Source organism: Sapajus apella, unplaced genomic scaffold (assembly GCF_009761245.1).
Source record: "Sapajus apella isolate SASKATOON/1434 unplaced genomic scaffold, GSC_monkey_1.0 scaffold76, whole genome shotgun sequence".
Taxonomy (NCBI): domain Eukaryota; kingdom Metazoa; phylum Chordata; class Mammalia; order Primates; family Cebidae; genus Sapajus; species Sapajus apella.
The window spans coordinates 6,225,573-6,244,953 of record NW_022437016.1 but is presented as its reverse complement, the minus strand read 5'-3'; the positions used below and the strand labels follow the sequence as shown (position 1 = coordinate 6,244,953).

Here is a 19,381-nt window from a genome sequence, read left to right as displayed (position 1 = left end):
TCAAGCCCAGTACTTCCTTCATGATTCTAAATCACCATAAAAGGCTAGAAAGGTTATTGTCAAGTATGTCATATCCTATATAATAAATAGTGGCTGCCATGTAGACAAAGGTACTGATGCTTCTTCTCCACAAATAAATAAATAAAAAGTGAAAGAAATACTGATTATTATATGTTAATCTATCTAGCTATTTAATATAAACTCATTTGCATACGTATTTTGTATTACAACTAATTATTATGTAGTTGTATAATATATACTTATATTCAAAGTTTAACTTGAATGTTAATATCTTCCCTGTTGCCTGGATGTTTAGATAATGATGGAGTCTGTGTATCTATCTATATAAAGTTTAGTGGTAGAGAGGGCCTTCAGTATTAATTTAGTGACCATCTAATGTGTTTCATTTCAGGTACAACTACAGGGTTAACAGAAAATAGTGCGCTACTGATAAGCATTCACTGCCATAGATACAGGCAGAGGGAGTGGCCACATTGTTTAACATCTCTGATCTTGTCATGTTTCTCAGTTTTATAGATGAGAAAGATGAAGTCCAGAAAGATAAAGTTTATTCCTTCAACAAATATTTATGTACCCACTAAATGCAATGGACAGTGCCTTAGTCCATGACACACTGGATATTTTATAATGAACAGAAATTTTATTAGCTCATGGTTCTGGGTCCTAGGAAGTCCAAGATCAGGGGGCTGCACCTGGTGAAGGCATTTTTGTTGCATTATTCCATGGTAGAAGTGCAAAGAGAAGGTGGAGTAGGGGGTTGGTATGAGTGGGATATAAACTCATCCTTTTATAACAAACCCACTTCTATAATAAGCAGCATTAATCCATTTATGAAAATGGTACCCTCATGACCCAAAAACTTCCCATTAGGCCTCACCTCCTAACACTGCCACATTGGGGACCAAGCTGCCAACACATGAACTTTGGGAGACACATTCAAACCATGTAAGACACCAAGAAAAATATATCACCTACTTGCCTCATGAATCTTACATTGTAGTGGGGGAGGTCAGCAATAAACTACAAATAAAAGTATTACAAATTGAGATGAATGCTATAAAGGGCAAAAGAGGAACATTAAAACAGAGAATAATGGGAGAGGGGAGTTTATGGCCTTGTTGTGGAGATAACTTAAGCTGACACTAAAGAATGAGGAAGAGATAATCCTGCAAAGACTCAGAGGAATTCTGCAAACAGTGACTTGCCTGAGGTTACATTTGCAGTCTATATAGAAGACCCAGATATGAGGCCACATTTCCTTCCTGTCCCTGCTAACAGCAATGTGTCTGTTGAGGAGGGAGAGACCTTCCTTCTGCCTCCACAATGGGGCCCTAAACCAGTCTTACTGAGTCAGCTGGAGTTTCAACTCCGGACAATGCTGCCCTACCCGCTCATAAAAAGGGCATTTGTAAATAGGCAGTATATAAATAAACATATTTTTGTGCCTTGCTGATTATTGACAGGATACAATCAATGCCATTGAGGGCCTGACAGAATATTCACTCCTGGTTAAACAACTCCGCTTGAATATGGACATCGATGTCACTTACAAGCACAAAGGTGGCTTACACCATTATAAGATGACAGACAAGAATTTCCTTGGGAGGCCAGTAGAGGTAAATGAAGAATTGTGTAGTATTTTACTATTGGCTGAGACCATTGAAATCATCTGTTCCACTCTTATTTTATAAATGTATCTCTTCACTACTTAAACATATATTGAGTGTCTGCTATGTCCTAAGCAGGGGTGCTTGCTATATCCTGGGCACTGAGGATTCAAAAATAAAATACGAATCAGCGTATTACAGGGAGACTGTCATTTAAGCAGATAGTGAAACATAAGAGTCTTGATAGGTACGTGGAAGCATAGAGGGGGCCTCCTGATCCTGGCTGAAAGAAGGAAGGAGTTTGTCAAATGTGTCCAGATAAATCTGAAAAATATCAGAATAAGTTAGTCAAGCGAAGAAAAAGGAAGAACATTCCAGACATAGATAATAGCACACAGAGCAGTATAGTGAGTGTAGGAGGGTAGGAATGTCTGGGAGTCTGCTGGTGGTTCTGAAGCAGGAGCAGCTGCAAACAAACCTCTCAAACATCAGACAGGGAAGGAAGTGGTAATTTTATTGGGAGCTGCGGCAGGCATAGATGCTTCAACAACCGAGCTCCCCAACAAAGAAAATCCTGGCCCTTTTAAAGGCTCACAATCTAAGAGATCTAAGAGATGCACATTGAGAGGGTCATGATTGATTTGGCAAGTCTTGGGGATGTGACTGGATAGGGGTCTTGAGTAGCTGAGTAAGATCAATGCCTTCCAGGATAAGGTTCCTCCATACCATGCCTGTGACCTATAGATAGGATTGTGGTCAGGAGTAGGGGGCTTAATTTTTTTTTTTTTTTTTTTTTTTGAGACGGAGTTTCGCTCTTGTTACCCAGGCTGGAGTGCAATGGCGCGATCTCGGCTCACCGCAACCTCCGCCTCCTGGGTTCAGGCAATTCTCCTGCCTCAGCCTCCTGAGTAGCTGGGATTACAGGCACGCGCCACCATGCCCAGCTAATTTTTTGTATTTTTAGTAGAGACGGGGTTTCACCATGTTGACCAGGATGGTCTCGATCTCCTGACCTCGTGATCCACCCGCCTCGGCCTCCCAAAGTGCTGGGATTACAGGCTTGAGCCACTGCGCCCAGCCCTTGGGGGCTTAATTTTTAACTTCCAGACCTGGTCAGCTGTGCTGGGCTGGTTCCTCCACTAACCTCATCTGGCTGGCTTTTGACTTTCATTTCCTCCTTTTCCCCTAAGCACAAGCCAAAGGAAGGGGATCTCCTCCCTCAGTTCCCCACTTTGAGAACTTCACTTATTTATTAGTTGGGGTTCTCACCCTCTTCCTCACTATCCTGGTCATGTAATGATACCGATTGATAATGATTCATATAATATGCTTGAGCTGAGGTCCTTTGGTGAACTATAGTAGTGACTAAACTTCTAATCATTTGGAGGAATACAGGCAATAAACAGGGGAGCAACAAGCATGCACCTATTACCAGCACCACACCTATAATGAGGGTTTTAAATCCTCCTAAAGCTGGGAGCCATCTCCTAAACATAGATGCAGGGTCAAACCCATGCCAAACTTGCACTGGCACATAGGCTACTTTTGTCGCATCTCTTACAATGTTTTCAACTGCCTGGCTTTGATTATCTATATGCAGTCAACAACTGGTTAAATTGAATTTTCCACAGACTCCTCCCTCGGCCGCTAGCAAGTAGTCTAGTGCTAATTTATTTTGGTAAATAGCATTTCTTATTTGAGTTTCTTGCCAGGCCAAAAGAGATAAATCTTTACCAGTTTCATTGTTGATTATTTCTAAGGCAGATTGTAACTGGATAATGCAGTTGATCATATAAATTGGGGTCTGATATCCCCATGAGCTGTCCTGTGTCCATGTAGTAGGCCCATAATATTGTATGATCTTTTCAGGGGGCCATTCATCATCTTTCCAATCTCCTATAGACAGTCTTCTTGGGTCCCGGGGAGATGTAAAAACGGGATAGCCTAACAATTCACCTGTCTTGATGGGCAATAGGAAGAAAGAAGGTTTAATAGTGCCTATGACACAGCTGCCAGTCCATCTCTCAGGCAGCTGCACATACGCTCTGTGCCCGCATATCCAATACAACCCAGCTGGGGCTGTCCAGTCTCGATGAAGCCCAGGATGATTCCAGGCATCCTGCAATTTAGGGAATTTAAGGAGAGGGTTCTTTTCTGAGTGGTTTGAACTCCACCAACTGACTGTATCTGCTGTTTCATTATACAATTGCTATCCCAGGCAACTAAGCCTCCCTACCGGGATGGTGAAGTTTTTTCCCTCTCTTGCTAGGCAATATTGTCCAATAATCAAGACTTTTAAGACCCAGAAGCTGTTGGTTTGAATTCTTTGGACTGAGGTTAGGTTCGGAACAGGATCAAAGGCACTAACTCTCGGGCTTCCCATGGCCACCAGTCTCCCATTGTCGTCACTCTACACGCGTAACAGGAAGTAACATTAAGTGAGTGGGCTACATTTTCAGCTAAATGGAGGAACAAGTTTTTCATCTTCTTTGGGAGTTCTGGGGCTGGCTCGTTTAACTCATCATTAAAAGTCTGATACACCAGCACTGGACTGGAGATACGTCTTTGGACCTCCTCTTGAATTAAGATATTTACCATGGGATCCAGTCCTTTCCCATTAATTCCTAGCTTTACATATTCTCCCCTTTTCCAGTGGGGATCCTGTGGATTTGTAATTATTATCTCTAATGGATTGCAATGCCCAGGGGTACAGAGAACATTACTCCAGGGAATATTACTTTTTCCCTTTGTCAGACGGACGGGGTCATTTTTATCATTTTTCCAAGTGGCCCAGATAACACATGACCAGTAAGTACATTCACTACACCAATATGTGGTCTGGCACATATACTTATGCTCTACTGCATAACTCTGCTCCCAACCAAGAGAGCCACACCCCTTATCCATAGCCACACAAGCATCAAATTTTATGACAACTTGCTTGGGGATTCCTTTCTCCTCTGTTCTAGCAATTAACTTACTTGAGGTTTTCCATGCCACAGTTGTTAAGTGTTTTACTTCAAAAATTGTGCACATGGGGGGCTCTGATGGGTCCTAGCAGGCATCTGGTTGCCCATCCCCGGGGCTGCATACTTTATATTGGGTGCCATTATACAAACAGGTTCCCTTCTGAGGTCCTGTACATTCATAATAGCTGTAGAACAAAAGGACAGTAGTGATTTTTTGTCCTACCTTAGTGATCTTATGTAAACACTGAGAACAGTCTCCAAAGTTAGGTAAAGTTCTTACTGCATGAGTCCCAATTTCAAGGAGAATGAGCCCCACGATGAGTTTTCTCATGCTTCGGCCATGCATGGACCAGCCAGCTTCCAGGATGTGGCTGGGGCAAGGCTTGTCGTCTTTCTCAAGGTGATTTTGCAGCTGTCGTCTGGGTCTGGTTGCACCTCCCAAGTTTCAGCCGCTGCAGGTTTTACTCGGCTGTGATGAATCCAAGCTGCTGTTCCTTCCAACTTCACAGCTGTGCGAGTGGTCAGGATTACAGTCAGGGGCCCTTTCCACTGGGGCTTCAAAGGGGTGATATTCCAATCCTTTATCCACACTTGATCACCTGGTGAAAAAGGGTGAACTAGGAAGAATAAGCTTGCTGGGCACTTTTCATTTACCCAGGCTGAGATGGTTTGGGTAACTTTTCCTAAGGCCTGTAGCTATCTCTGCAATTCAATTTCACCTAACTCTTGAGGAGTTCCTGAGAGCCCCCATAATTTAGGAGGGGGCCTGTGGTAAAGCATCTCATAAGGGGAGTACCCTTTTTCGAAGGGGTGCATTTAATTTTAAACAATACCATGGGAAGTGCATGTACCCACTGTAACCCTGTCTCCTGGCATACTTTCCCTAAACCATTTTTGATTGTCTGATTCATTTCCTCCACCTTTCTGAACCTCTGTGGTCGATAGGCAGCATGAAGTTTCCAAGTGATTCCTACACTGTTGTTGTCTGTGAACCAAGTCGGTCATGAAAGCTGGCCCACTGTCTGCACTGATTCACAAGGACAGTCCAAACCTAGGAACGAGATCTCAAAAAAGCACATGGGTTACTTCATGAGCTTTCTTGGTTCGAGTTGGGAATGCTTCTACCCACCCAGAGTATGTACATAACAGAACTAGCAGATACTTCCAACTTCCACACTTGGGCATTTCAGTGAAGTCCACCTGGAGATTCTCAAAGGGAGCTGCTCCGTAAGACTGTATGCCAGGCAGGATTGTTGGACCCTGCTTTGCATTGTGTTGTAGGCAGGTGACACATTCCTGTGACACTGCCTTTGCTAGAGCTGACAAATGTGAAATGTAGAAGTACCAGTCTATTAACTTTTCAAGAGCTTCTTGGCCCAGATGTGTAATCTCATGTATGGCTTACACAACACCAGTGCTCAACAGCTGTGGCACTGCTATTTTTCCATCTGGTAACTGGATTCACCCTTCCTTTATTGCCTGTCCCCTTCATTTTGAAAGAAGTCCCTTTCCTCCTTAGAATAGGTAGGCACAAAATCAGGCATTTGGGGGATCAGGGAGGATGTTACTGTGGCTCAGTAGGGAATGGATGCTGCTTTTCAAGCTTCTGAGTCAGCCTGGGAGTTTCTCAGGGCTACAGAGGTGGAAGCCCATTGAAAGCCCCGACAGTACCACCCATTGAAGCTTCCAAACTGCCTCTAATCGCTGTAAAATTTCTTGCCAATACTTTATGTTTTCCCCCTGAGTTTAAGGTCCTTTTTCCTTGTATAATGCACCATGTATCTGGAGAGTCAGAAAGGCATACTGAGAGTCGGTATAAATGTTCACAGTCTTACCTTCACTCACCTCCAAGGTCCACGTTAAGACAAAGTTCAGCTTTCTGGGCTGAGGTTCCTTGTGGCAGTGATTTAGCTTCAACAACTATATCCAAGGCTGCTACTATATACCCCACACACCTCTCTCCGAGGGAGTTAATCAGCAGTTGCCCAAGGCTGGTTTCAGAGATCGGGCCTGCTAGAATAGACTGAGTCCAACACTTCAATACAATCCTGTTTCACTGGGCTCTCTGATGTTGGGAGCAAGGTATCAGGATTTAAGGTATTACAGACTTCAATGGTGATGTGGGGGTTTTCACAAAGCAAGCTCTGGTACTTAGCCTGGCATTTGTCAGCCAGTGATGTCCCTTGGTATTCATTAGAGTCACCATTGCATGAGGAGCCTTTATTTTCAGATTCTGCCCCAGAGTTAGCTTGTTTGCTTCTTGGGCTAACAAGGCAGTTGACGCTAGAGCCCTTGGGCATGGAGGCCAGCCGTTTGAAACTCCATCCAGCTGTTTAGAGAGGTAGGCCACCGGCCTTGGCCAAGATCCCACAGCTTGGGTTAGTACTCCAAGAGCCATTTTTTTCTTTTTCTGATACATATAATGTAAAAGGCTTTGTCAAGTCAAGTAATCCCAGTACCAGAGTAGACATAAGTTTTCCCTTCAGGGTATGGAAAGCCTGTTGCTGCTGGGGCCCCCATTCAAAGGGTTCCTTGTCTTCTTCTTTGTGACTTCATACAGGGGTTTGGCCAGCACTGCGAAGCTTGGGACCCACAGTCTACAGAAGCCCATGGCTCCCAAGAATTCTTTACCTGCCTTCTGGTTTTGGGTTCCGGCAGGTTGCAGATGACCTGTTTCCTTTCTGCCCCTAGGCTGTGCTCCCCTTGTCAAATGGTGAATCCCAGAAACTGCACTTGCTTCCTGCAGATCTGAGCCTTTTTCTTGGACACCTTATACCCACAGTCCTCCAGGTGCCAAAGTAAGGCATCTGTTCCCTTATCACACCCAACTGCCATGGGGTATCTTAATAAAAGATCATTAACATAGTGGAGCAGCACACAGCCTAGGCTTTCAGAAGGAAACTTCTGGAGATCCCAAGCTAGTGCCTCCCCAAAGATGGTGGGGGAATTTTTGAACCCCTGGGGAAGCCAGGTCCAGGTATACTGGGTAATGACTCCTGTTTCTGGATTTTCCCACTGAAAGGCAAATAGCTTTTGACTTTCAGGAGCTAGCCTGATACTGAAGAAAGCGCCTTTTAAGTCCGAACAAGTGAACCAGCTGTCCTCAAATGGCAATAACCCCAGCAATGTGTATGGGTTAGGCACCATGGGGTGCAGGGTCACAGTTGCTTGACTGACCATGTGCAGGTCCTGCACTGGTGGGTAGTCCTTAGTTCCCAGCTTGGGGACAGGCAGGAGAGGTGTGTTCTGGGGAGACTGGCAAGGAACTATAATACCATAAATTTTCAGGCATCTGAGATGAACTTGGATGCCTTCGAGAGCTTCCCTTGGGACCGGGTATTTTCTCTGTCTGATGGGTAATGCCCCTGGCTTTACTTCGATAACCACTAGGGCTTGGTTTACTGCCAACTCTGGGGGGTTGTCCTCTGCCCAGACCCGTGGCCATCGCTTGGCTAGAGCAAAGATTAATTCTGATCCTGGTTAAGTCAGGAAGAATCTCCACTCCTCCTCCCGAAAGACTGTGAGGGCCATGATAATCCCTGTCTGAGGCAGTTTTAGCTGCAGGGAGCCCTTATCAGTGAAGGTGACAGTAGCTCTTAGTTTGCTTAGCAAACCTCTTCCCAAAAGGGGTAGGGAGCAGTCCGGCATGTACAAGAACTGATGTATAATTTCATGGACTCCCACCAAACAGCTTCATGGTAGGCAGAAAGCCTGCTTTTTTGAAAGTCCACTTGCCCCAGTTATGTTTATTGTCTTGCTGGACAAAGGAGCCACAGGTTGCATTACCACCAAGTGTTCCGCCCCGGAGCTGACCAAGAAATTAATGTCCTTGCCCTCCACTTCATCCTGACCATGGGCTCTTTGGGGCCATTTGAGCCTGGTCCCCTTCAGTTTAATGGCCCCCCTGTCAAGTTAAACAGGGTAACCTCATCTTTTCCTGAGGCTTCTTGCTTAGGAATACCCTGTTCCCCCACCCGCTGAGGACACTTATTTTTCCAATGTCCCATTTCTTTACAATAGGCACACTGGTTGTGCTGTAGACATGGTCAATCTGACTGGGTGTTTTTCCCAGGGCCTCCCTTACCCTGCCCCTTTGAATGTGTTCCTCTGACAGCTGTGGCCAGAAAATTGATATTTTGCTGGTTTCGTCACACCTTCTCTTGGCGGCTTACTGCATCTGTATTCACAAACACCTGATGGGCTATTTCCAAAACTGTGCAGTGCTCATGCCGTGAACTCATTCTGTTTTTGTAACTTTTTCCTGATATCATCTGCGCTCTGACTAACTAAAGTTAAGTTCACCATGCGATGATTCCCAGGGGTCCTCAGGATCAAAGGGAGTATACATGCGGAAGGCCTCACACAGTCTTTCATAAAACTGTGCTGGACTTTCATCTTGCCCCTGCTTAAGTTGAGATTCTTTGTATATATTTTCGGCTCTTTGTGCTCCTTTTCTTACTCCCTCCAGCAAAGCCTCTCTGTATTGAGTTAGCCTCTGTATGCCCTCAGGGGTATTTGGGTCCCACTGAGGGTCCGTTCCTGGCAACTGGGTCCTCACATACTCCTGAGGATTCTGGTAATCAGCTGAAACATGCTCTTCCAGCCATTTAGATGCTGTCTGGAGCACTCTCTGCCTCTCATTAGTGTTGAAAAGGTACATGAGCAGCTGGTGACAATCAGCTCAAGTGGGATTATGAGTTTGGATGACAGTCTGAAACAGGTCAGTTAAAGCTTGTGGCTTGTCAGTGTAAGATGGGTTGCTATTTTTCCAGTTTATGAGGTTGGCCAAAGTGAATGGTATATATGTGAAGGCATGACTTTCTACCGTGTGGCCATCCTCATTTACCCCAGTGTACCACTGTTCTCTTAGAGGCATTTGCACTCCCACATTAGGTTGTAACTGGGCTGCCAATGGGGGTGATTTTTCTGGGAAGCCGGCTGCTATGGGAGGAGTGCCTCCTAAAGCCATGCTTCCTTTTCCTTCCACTCTGGGTGGTTTAGAAGTGTTCGAATATTGTGGAGATGCAGAAGCCTCTAGTTCTGGAGTGGGGGACTTCTCCTCCAAGTAAGGAGGGGGTGCCATTGGAAGGGGTGCTACTGGCAGAGTCTTCTGGTGCCAAGTTGGCCAAGACCTTAAGAGTCTGTGTCCTCTGGTGGGTGGAACAAGATTTTTCCCTACCTGTCTGTCCCTGGGCCACTAGAACTGCAGCTGCCTGGCTCCGTAACCACTGTCTGGGGTTTAAAACCAACTGTAACCAAGAGTCTATCTGTGGGAATTGGTTGGGGGTGTCCTGGCTTGCCTGTAGCCTTGCACCACACTTTGGAGACCAGAGGCTTATCCAGGCTCCCTTCCAAGGGCCAATCCATCTTCATTGCTGGCCAGGCCACTTCACACAAAGTTCTAAGTCTTACTGGTGTCATGGTGGTACTGTAGTCTCCATTAAATCCCTTTTTGAAATTTTTTAGCATTGTTCCCAATGGAGTAGGTTTGCTCTGTGTTTTACCCATCTTCTTAAGAACAGCACTACCAAAAGGTAGAAAGTTTTCTCACTGACTTTGCCCGATATTACTACTTGGGACTCTGCATTCCACCCTCAGATTCCCCCCCATTTTGGTGCAACACTCTCTCTCTTCATTTTCACTTCGGACGGGTAGGACCATCCCCCTCATGGGAGTGTTTCAGACACTGCTTGGCATTGGAGTGATCGTTACTCCTCCCATAATACCTAGATTGTGAGGGCACTTCCTTCAGCCTTATGCATATTGTCCCTGGTCCCAGCCAGCCCCACAAATCACTTGGGACATACGGCCCACTCTAACAGAACTGCAGCCCCCACACTTTGCAGCTAATGAGCCCAGTTGGGCCCCTCCCTACTCGCACACACACACACACACCGCTCACCACCTAAATTCTGAGAACACAAGATTACTGAGACCAGTTATAAAGAAACAAAAATCAAACTCAAAGTGCCAAAACAAATTGGCATGTTGTGGGTGATCAGGCCATGCTTCCACCCAGTGGGGTGGGAAAGTTTCCCAAGACAAAGTCCTACCGTGTTTCTGAAGTCTGGACACTTCAGGCACCTGTTCCTTCTTGGTGTTCAGCCACTGGGTGGATCACTGCAAGGGCCTACGTTGCTTTGCTTTGGCAAGGCTTTCCACCAGAGCCAATGCCTACCTGGGAGCACTCTCAGGACTCTTGTTGCCCAAGCGGGCTGGAGTCCCCAGCAGGGATGCTCTGCAGGGCAAGTCAAAACCACTTGGGAGGCTGTCCCAGCCGTCCACCAACCGAAACTTGCTTCCTAGTCAGGGAACCAAAATGAAGCAGGAGTGGCCACAAACAAACCTCTTGAACATCTGACAGGAAAGAAAGTGGTAATTTTATTTAGCTGGGAGCTGTGGCACGCATAGATGCCTCAACAACCGAGCTCCCCAACAAAGAAAATCCTGGCCGTTTTAAAGGTTCACAGTCTCAGAGATCTAACAGATGTACATGTGAGAGGGTCATGATTGATTTAATAAGCTTGGGGGACATGACTGGATAGGGGTCTTGAGTGACTGAGTAAGATCAGTGCCTTCCGGGATAAGGTTCCTCCATACCATGCCTGTGACCTATAGATAGGATTGTGGTCAGGAGTAGGGGGTTTAATTTTTAACTCCAGACCTGGTCAGCTGCGCTGAGCTAGTTCCTCCACTGACCTTATCTGGCTGGCTTTTAACTTTCATTTCCTCCTTTTCCCCTAAGCACAAGCCGAGGGAAGGGGGTCTCCTTCCTCAGTTCTTTCTGGCTCTGGTCATACAGGCAGACTGTGGTCAGGTTGGAATTGGCCTTTAGGGTCTCCAGCTCCTTGCCCCATGTCCTTTGCTACTGCTGGATTTTTAAAGGTGATAATTTTGATGGCTTCTGAAAATTTCACGAAAAGACATGTTGGAAAAACTGGGTTCTATATTAATATTAGCTGTCCACATATAGCTGCTAATACATATTTTTCTAATTACTGTGTTTGCATTATTTTTAAGTATATTTAGATGTACAGTAATTGGAAATAGTCCTTACTGTTGACATCCTTCACAAATTGGTGTTTGTTAAAAGTAAACAAGCATGAGAAATTTTTTTTTTGAGATGGAGTTTTGCTCTTGTTGCTCAGGCTAGAGTGCAATGGCACAACCTTGGCTCTCTGCAACCTCTGCCTCCTGGGTTCAAGCAATTCTCCTGCCTCCTGAGTAGCTGGGATTACAGGTGCTTGCACCACGCCTGGCTAATTTTTTGCATTTTTGGTAGAGATGGGGCTTCACCATGTTGGCCAGGCTGGTCTCAAACTCCTGACCTCAGGTGATCCCCCTGCCTCAGCCTCCCAAAGTGCTAGGATTATAGGCATGAGCCACTGCACCTGGCAGAGAAATAAAATTTAATGCAAAAATTGCAAACTGGTGGCCCATAATAAAAGAAAAAAGATATGGATATAAACATAGATATAGATACATGACAACATTTAAGAATCCAGAGATTTCAAATAAAAACCTGATTCCCAACTTCCCTTTATAAACCAGAAGATTTGGCAGCAAGGCACTGGGCATTGGCATGCCTTCTTCAATTTGCTGCAGTCCCCACCAGTCATAGGATGTATGCATGTGCATGTACGTCCATACTTGCTTTGTGCCCAGGCCTCTGCAGGCATTTGTGCTTGTGGTCCTTAGTTTGGGAATGTGTCTCCTTTCCCTGGGATCATTTAGAATTCACCAGAGATTCGTGCTCTGAGTCTAAGCTCTAAAGAGGATCTCTTGACCTTCCACCTACTTGAGGTCAAAATTTAAACCTCAGCCCAGGATGTTCCTTTCACGTGAAACCTGGGCTGTTATTATCTAGTGTGAAATTTTTTACTCCAGTGTTTTCTGAAATGTGTTCCATGAGAGAGTGTTAGGTGGTTGAGAAACTCTAGTTTAAATGAAGTTAAACAAGTTCTTTAATCTAGAATCTCCCTGTTCTGTAATATGTATGTGATTAAGTGTGGTGACTCTGGGTATGAAAAGGGGGCAGAGGCAGGGTACTGTGCACAGCATTTTCCAAACATAGTTGTCATGCATGCCTTTCACATGCAGTATCTCAAGACACTCATTTTCCAGCAAATACTGCTATATTCTATCAGGGAGAACAAGAAAGTTGTTCTTTCTTGTTCCTACTTTCCTGTATTTACTAAAATTTGAAGGAAAGATTGAGAAACTTTATGCCCAATCCTTCTTGCATTATTATGCTAAGCTAAGGAAAGGGGAGGCTTTAAGTAAAGGAAGTACCAACTCCTCAGGCTCAAAATGATCTCTCCCATACTTTCCACAAATTAGGGAGCATTTGGATGACAGAGTTTCCATGGAGGAGAATGACTTAACTCCATTCATGTCTTCACTTTCCTCCTAGCAGAGTTGGAAAAAGAGCAGAAGCAAGTAAGGATTTGGCAGGCTTGAGTGGGGTGCTAGTGGTTTGGGGTGAGATACCAGGGGTTTCTGCAAACAAAGGCAGGTGACAAGTGGAAAAGATAAACCATCAAGACATGGAAAAGGGGTAAAAGAGATGTAAAGGAGGAGCTCAGAGATGCACACATTTTCAAGTTATGTGGAGGTTCCCTGCTCTGGGTTCTAATGAAAACAATCTCCACTGGCACACAGGATGCTGATTACTGAGCTAGGCACAGAAAGGAATTTACTCAGTTGGCAAAAGGAGATGAAGATCCAGGTTTGCCATGGCCATATGTAAATGAAAATGTAACCAGAAGTGACCTCTGATATGTTGCTTTTGTTGGCTCACTCAGGAAATCTCAGACATCTTATTTACATGTAGAAGGGAAAGGGGAAATGCCAGCATTGTTTAGCGCTGCTATGGGCATAGGATTTTCAGTCTCATCTAGTTACTCTCAGAAGAGCTCTGAGAGAGGAGGCTGGTAGGTGTCAGCCCACTCTTCATAGATAGCTCTATCCTCCTTCCCTATCAAATGATGAAAGAAAGCATGGTTTCCCTATCCATCTTTCCAGGTGCTTCTCGATGATGACCTCGTTGTCAGTACAGGATTTGGCAGTGGCTTGGCTACGGTACATGTAAGTATTTAATTGATGGCCAATAATGAGTTATGTGTCTATTTGTACTAAGTAACATAAAAGTTAGGGGCTTTGCCACAAAGTCACAGAAATCTGGGCTTGAGTAACTATGACTAAAGTGAGATTCACTTATGTAAATCCTTCTAGCAATCTTTGTAACTATTCTCACAATTTTTTTGAAAATAACAATGTTAATCTTTATACATTCTGTATATTTATAGAAATTATATATGCATTTATGGAGATATATAATTTTATGATTATATATGTATATATGCATATGCATATGGTTCACTCAGGAGATCTCAAGACATTTTATTTACATGTAGAAGGGAAAGGGGAAACGCCAGCATTGTTTAGCACCTTCTGTGGGCATAGGATTTTCAGTGTCTCATCCAGTTACTCTCAGAAGAGCTCTGAGAGAGCACATATGCGTATAGCATATGCATATATACATATATATGTGTACATTGTATATATGTGTTTTCTGTACCATCTCATTTATCCAGCATTTTGGGAGACTTGTTATTCATAAAGGCTTGTTTTTTCATTTTAGGCACTTGGTAGTTGCAACTTGTTTTTCTTTTTTTCTTTTTGAGACGGAGCGTTGCTCTGTTGCCCAGGCTAGAGAGTACAGTGGTACAATCTTGGTTCACTGCAACCTCTGCCTCCCAGGTTCAAGCAATTCTCCTGCCTCCCCAGTAGCTGGGATTACAGACACATGCCACTATGCCCAGCTAATTTTTGTATTTTTAGTAGAGATAGAGTTTCATCATGTTGACTAGACTGGTTTCAAACTCCCGACCTTAAGTGATCCTTCTGCCTTGACCTGCCAGTGTGCTAGGATTATGGGTGTGAGCCACCACGACCAGCTGGCAGGTGCAAATTTTTCTAGGCTGTTTAAGTATGTTTATGCATGCTTAAATTGCATGTTCTGAGCATAAATTAACATTTTGTTGATAATTTTAATCATGCTCTAATCTTTGGTACATTCATTCCTTCAAGGACTGTTGTGAGTTTATATGGGGAGGAGAGATTGTCCACTTTTCTGTCATTTCTGATTGCTGTCAGTATATTTACTTCTGGCAGTACATCTGCCCATTTATACACACCTATCATTTGTTGTTTGCCATGATAGTGTGTGGTTGGAAGAAACCCACACTTCCTAGACTTGTGTTGTGTGTAAAATTAAAGTGGAAAGGTTCAAAAACAAGAACCTTGGGAACTCTCCTGTAGAGTAAGGTGCCCAGATTTGACTGCATGGAATTTAGACCAAGATTCTAAGCCAGAATTTATATTTTGCTTACTTTGGGCCTCTCAGGTTTAGATTATGGAGTTTGCTTAAAGTCCAGCTGCTGCAAAAATGAGTCACTAATGTACACCATTTGTGCTGGATTATGAAAATGATCCTTCAGGCATCCCATTTGCAGCAGCAGTGCTGCCATAATACCTTCTTCACTTTCCCACTTTAAATAGAAACTTTTTGCTTACTTGTCCCCAATGTAGGTAACAACTGTAGTTCACAAAACCAGTACCTCTGAAGAAGTTTGCAGCTTTCAGCTGAAAATTGACACTCAGGATATTGAAGGTAAAATAGCAGCTTTTATGCTGTAATTTTGGCTAAACATAAAGAATGTTTATAAATAGAGAGCTTCCCTGATTAGGAAAAATATGCTTACTCAAAAAGCAAAATTTCTGAATCAAATACTTTAGCAGGTTGACATCCAAGTAAATATTACTTCCATTTTTTGCAATAGATATGACTCTTTAACAATAGAAGCTAATATTCAATAACAATAACTAAGCTAAATGTATTTGCTATTGATCAACAAATTGTTTTGACTGACTGTGACTTTTAAAGAGTGTAACTAGTTGTAAAGTCACATTAAGATCTAATTCCAGAACTAGGAATTTCTGTTACTTTTGCGTTAGCCTTCCAATCTGGGACCTTGAAATCTCTTATCGCCCTATTAGTTTTCCATCCCTTAGCCTTTCTGTATTCCAAGGGGTCTAGCAAATGTACATTTCTCTGCCTCCATCTTTAACTTGGTCTCTCCTGTACTTATCATTTTTTCTTTAAATGTATTCTTCCACCATTTTTTTTTTTTTTAACCCAAGGCCCTCACATCCCTCCGCTGGTTGGTTCTCCCTTCCCGGTCCAAAAGCAAGTCCATTTGCACACTCCAGTCCTCCTTCTCTCTCCACTGCCTTCAGGATCAGAATGAACACTGCTGCCTCTGCCCTGATATTTTCCATCTGTGGCTCAGAAGCGTGTTCCTACAAGAAACTTCCCAACTACCAGCAAATCCAGGCATCTGCTCTTCCTCCCTCCAATATCTCCCAAACATATTACCAATACATATTTATCTTTAATAATTTCTTCCTTAATTTATAAGTTATTTGAGAGCAGTGTGCTGTTCTAATTATTCAAAGACTTCCTGGTATTGTTAATAACCATGAATTTCCATTAGAACCACCAAAAGTATCAACTTGCAAATCACAAATCATTGTTCAGTGTGTTCAGAGATTTGTTCATTAATGATTCTGTTCTGACAGGTTCCAAAGCAACTGAAAACAGTTTACTCTTATATTTTTCTGTTTGCTTTCTTGTTGTGTGTGCCAGCATCCAGCTACAGAGGCTACAGCAACTCTGATTACAAACGCATAGTAGCATGTGCCAGGTGAGCCCATTTCCACAAAGGGGGGTATAGACTTCAAGTTCTCATTTTTGTTATAGTATTGTTGCTTTACATATTTCTAAATTTTAGTATGTCTGGGAGATACAAAATTGTTCAATTGTTTAAAAATGCAGAACATATGTATTCTGAAATAGCTACTTACTGTGAAGAACAGCCTTGGTTTTGCTCATATAGTTTTTTCTCTCATTTTTGTCTTCTGATTCAAACAGTATAATATTAATATTTCTTTCAACCCAAGCTCACAAATAGAGAATATACATATAAATTTTTCTGTCTTTCAGAGGGGTAGAGATGTGATTTTTTTTAAATTGGAAAAAAAATACATAAAAGATTCTCTCAAAATTAGCCCCAACTCTCTAACTTAGAAAAATCACATTTACCTAATAAAATCCCTGGCAATTATCAGCTAGATTCTCGACTCAAGCTGTACATTGAAGTCAGGTGGAGAGCTCTTAGACATGTCCCTTGCACCAGAGGTCATTCTAATGGTAGCCAGGGTTGAGAACCACTGATGTTCAACCCTCTGCCAACTAAATATAGAGGCCTCAATTGGCCACTGTATTAGTTTTTTGTTATTGCTAAGTAACAATTTATTGCAAACTTAATGGTTTAAAACAACACAGTTTTACTATCTTGCAATTCTAGAGGTGAAAAGTCCTAAAATCTAGGAGTTGGATAGGGCTGTAATTCCTACTGGAAGCTCTAGAATTTCTTTGTCTATTCCAGATTCTAGAGGCTACCTGAGTTTTTGGCTTGTGTCCCCTTCCTCTGTCTTCAATACCAGTGTCATAGCATCTTCCAATCTCTCTCTGACTGTGACCCCTGCTTCCATGATCACACCTCCTTCTCTGACTCTCTTGCTTCCTTTCCTCATAAAGATCCTTGTCTTTACATTAGGCCTACACAGCTAATCCTCCCCCTATCTCAAATCCTTAATTTAATCACATCTGTAGAGTTATCTTTGCCACATAAGGTAACATATTCACAGGTTCAGGGGATTAGGACATAGATATTGTTGGGGGCCATTATTCTGCTTACCACAACCACCATCCTAAAACATTTATGAAAGTGTAGGTTTTTTGCTGTATATGGTGGCTTATACTGTATCCCAACACTTTGGGAGGCCAAGGCAATAGGATTGCTTGAACCCAGGAGTTCAAGACCAGTCTGAACACCATAGCTAGACTCCAACTCTACAATAAATTTTAAACATTAGCCAGACGTGGTGGCACACACCTGTAGTCCCAGCTACTTGGGAGGCTGAGGCGGGAGGATTGCTTGAGCCCAGGAGGTTGAGGCTGCAGTAAGCTGTGACCATGCCACCGCACTCCAGCCTGGACAAAAAGGTGAGACCGTGTTTAAAAAAAAAAAAAAAGAATATATGGTATTTGAAAAGATATATTGACTTTTGGCTTTGGTGATCACACAGTGTGATCAGATAGTGGTAGAGCCAGGACTGAAAGAACAGACTTCTTCCCTGTTCTTTCCATCATCCCTCAATCCTTTCTATTGTGTTCTATTTTCTTAACGCTTGTATTGTCAATAACAGTGATATCTATGGATGGCATTTTGCTGATTTTACTTATAATCATGCACCCAATGTGGGTAACATGGAGATTCAATAGTGTTGTGCAAAAGATGAGAGCTAAGAAGGACCTTAGGGATGATATGATAATACTCTTATTTTGGAAATGAAGAAACTAAGACCCAAAGAGATAAAGTCACTTGCCAAGTGCTCACAGAGTTAGAGGCAGAGCCAGGGACTCAAATCCCCAACCTCTGATGCTCAATCCAGTATCTAAAACACCTCTTTTTTTTTTTTTAGATGGAGTCTTACTCTGTTGCCCAGGCTGGAGTGTAGTGGCATGATCTTGGTTCAGGGTAACCTCTGCCACCTAAGTTCGGGAGATTATCCTGCCTCAGCCTCCTGAGTAGCTGGCATTACAGGTGTATGCCATCATGCCTGGCTAATTTTTGTATTTTTAGTAGAGATGCAGTTTCGCCATGTTGGCCAGGCTGGTCTCAAACTCCTGACCTCAGGTGATCTATACCCCTCAGCCTTCCCAAGTCCTGGGATTACACACCTGAGCCACTACACCCAGCCTAAACCACCTCTTTCAATCAGTGTAATCTAAGACCACTAAGCCTAAGGAACAGCGTACTGTTTCTCCCTGTCTTACTCCCAGCTGTTTCCCAGCCTTCTCTATGTCCCAAGCCCAATCGCATCTTAGGATTCCTTCACTACTCAGCCCTATTTCCTTCCTCATTGGCATTTCTTCCTTTCAGGATTTCCTACTTCCTTCTGTGGCCAGTCCCTGCTCTCTGTTTCCACTCAAACATCTTTCCTCATTCCCTAATGTCTTTCCAGTAAGGTTGCCCTTTCCCAGGCAGCTTCTTTCCTCTTACATGCCATTCGTACCCTTGGGCACCTACCAGCTGGGGAGCATGATCACAGTTATCTTTAAATTTGTAACAGCTGTCAAAGGGAAGTGTGAGCAAACTTCTGGGCAGAGCTCAAATCAGTGCCTGGGACCCTACAGGGAGGCATCTGGACTTGCCACAAAGAGGAGCTCACTGATAGGGTGAGATACCTGTGGGGTAGCCTCTGCCAGTAAGAACTCCAGTGACTTTCAGGAAATCAGCTAACTTCTCCAGTACTCTTCTATAAAGCAAGAATATTGCACTACCTTATCTCAAATGTTGTGCCAGTTCTAATTGTCCACGATTCTGTTGTACAGAAAAAGGCTATCAAAAACTGGTTCATTTGACTTCATTGGCAGGAGGCCTAATTCCAGATTATCAATACACAAAAGAAAGCAAGGAGAAATGCAATCTTGAATAGTCTATCCTTTGGTTTTTACAAATTGGGGACAGAATGTTCCAGAAAGGCGGGTGGAATATGCTTTTGGCTCTGCTGACACTGAAGTTAGGTTGGGTAAATTCCAAAAGGAACTGTGTAGTACTGTAAGAACTTCTTTGCCTTCAAATATTCTCTCTC

General features: G+C 43.4%; 1 protein-coding gene across 2 annotated transcripts in view; it reads left to right on the top strand.

The window, feature by feature from the left end:
* Positions 1-19,381, top strand: part of C5 (complement C5) — a 106,181-nt gene that overhangs the window by 72,331 nt on the left and 14,469 nt on the right. For both annotated transcript variants that reach the window (XM_032251481.1, XM_032251480.1), the window contains exons 30-33: positions 1,485-1,637; positions 13,622-13,684; positions 15,191-15,272; positions 16,308-16,365. In XM_032251481.1, coding sequence (XP_032107372.1) covers positions 1,485-1,637; positions 13,622-13,684; positions 15,191-15,272; positions 16,308-16,365 — 356 coding nt within the window. The remainder of the gene's footprint in view (positions 1-1,484; positions 1,638-13,621; positions 13,685-15,190; positions 15,273-16,307; positions 16,366-19,381) is intronic.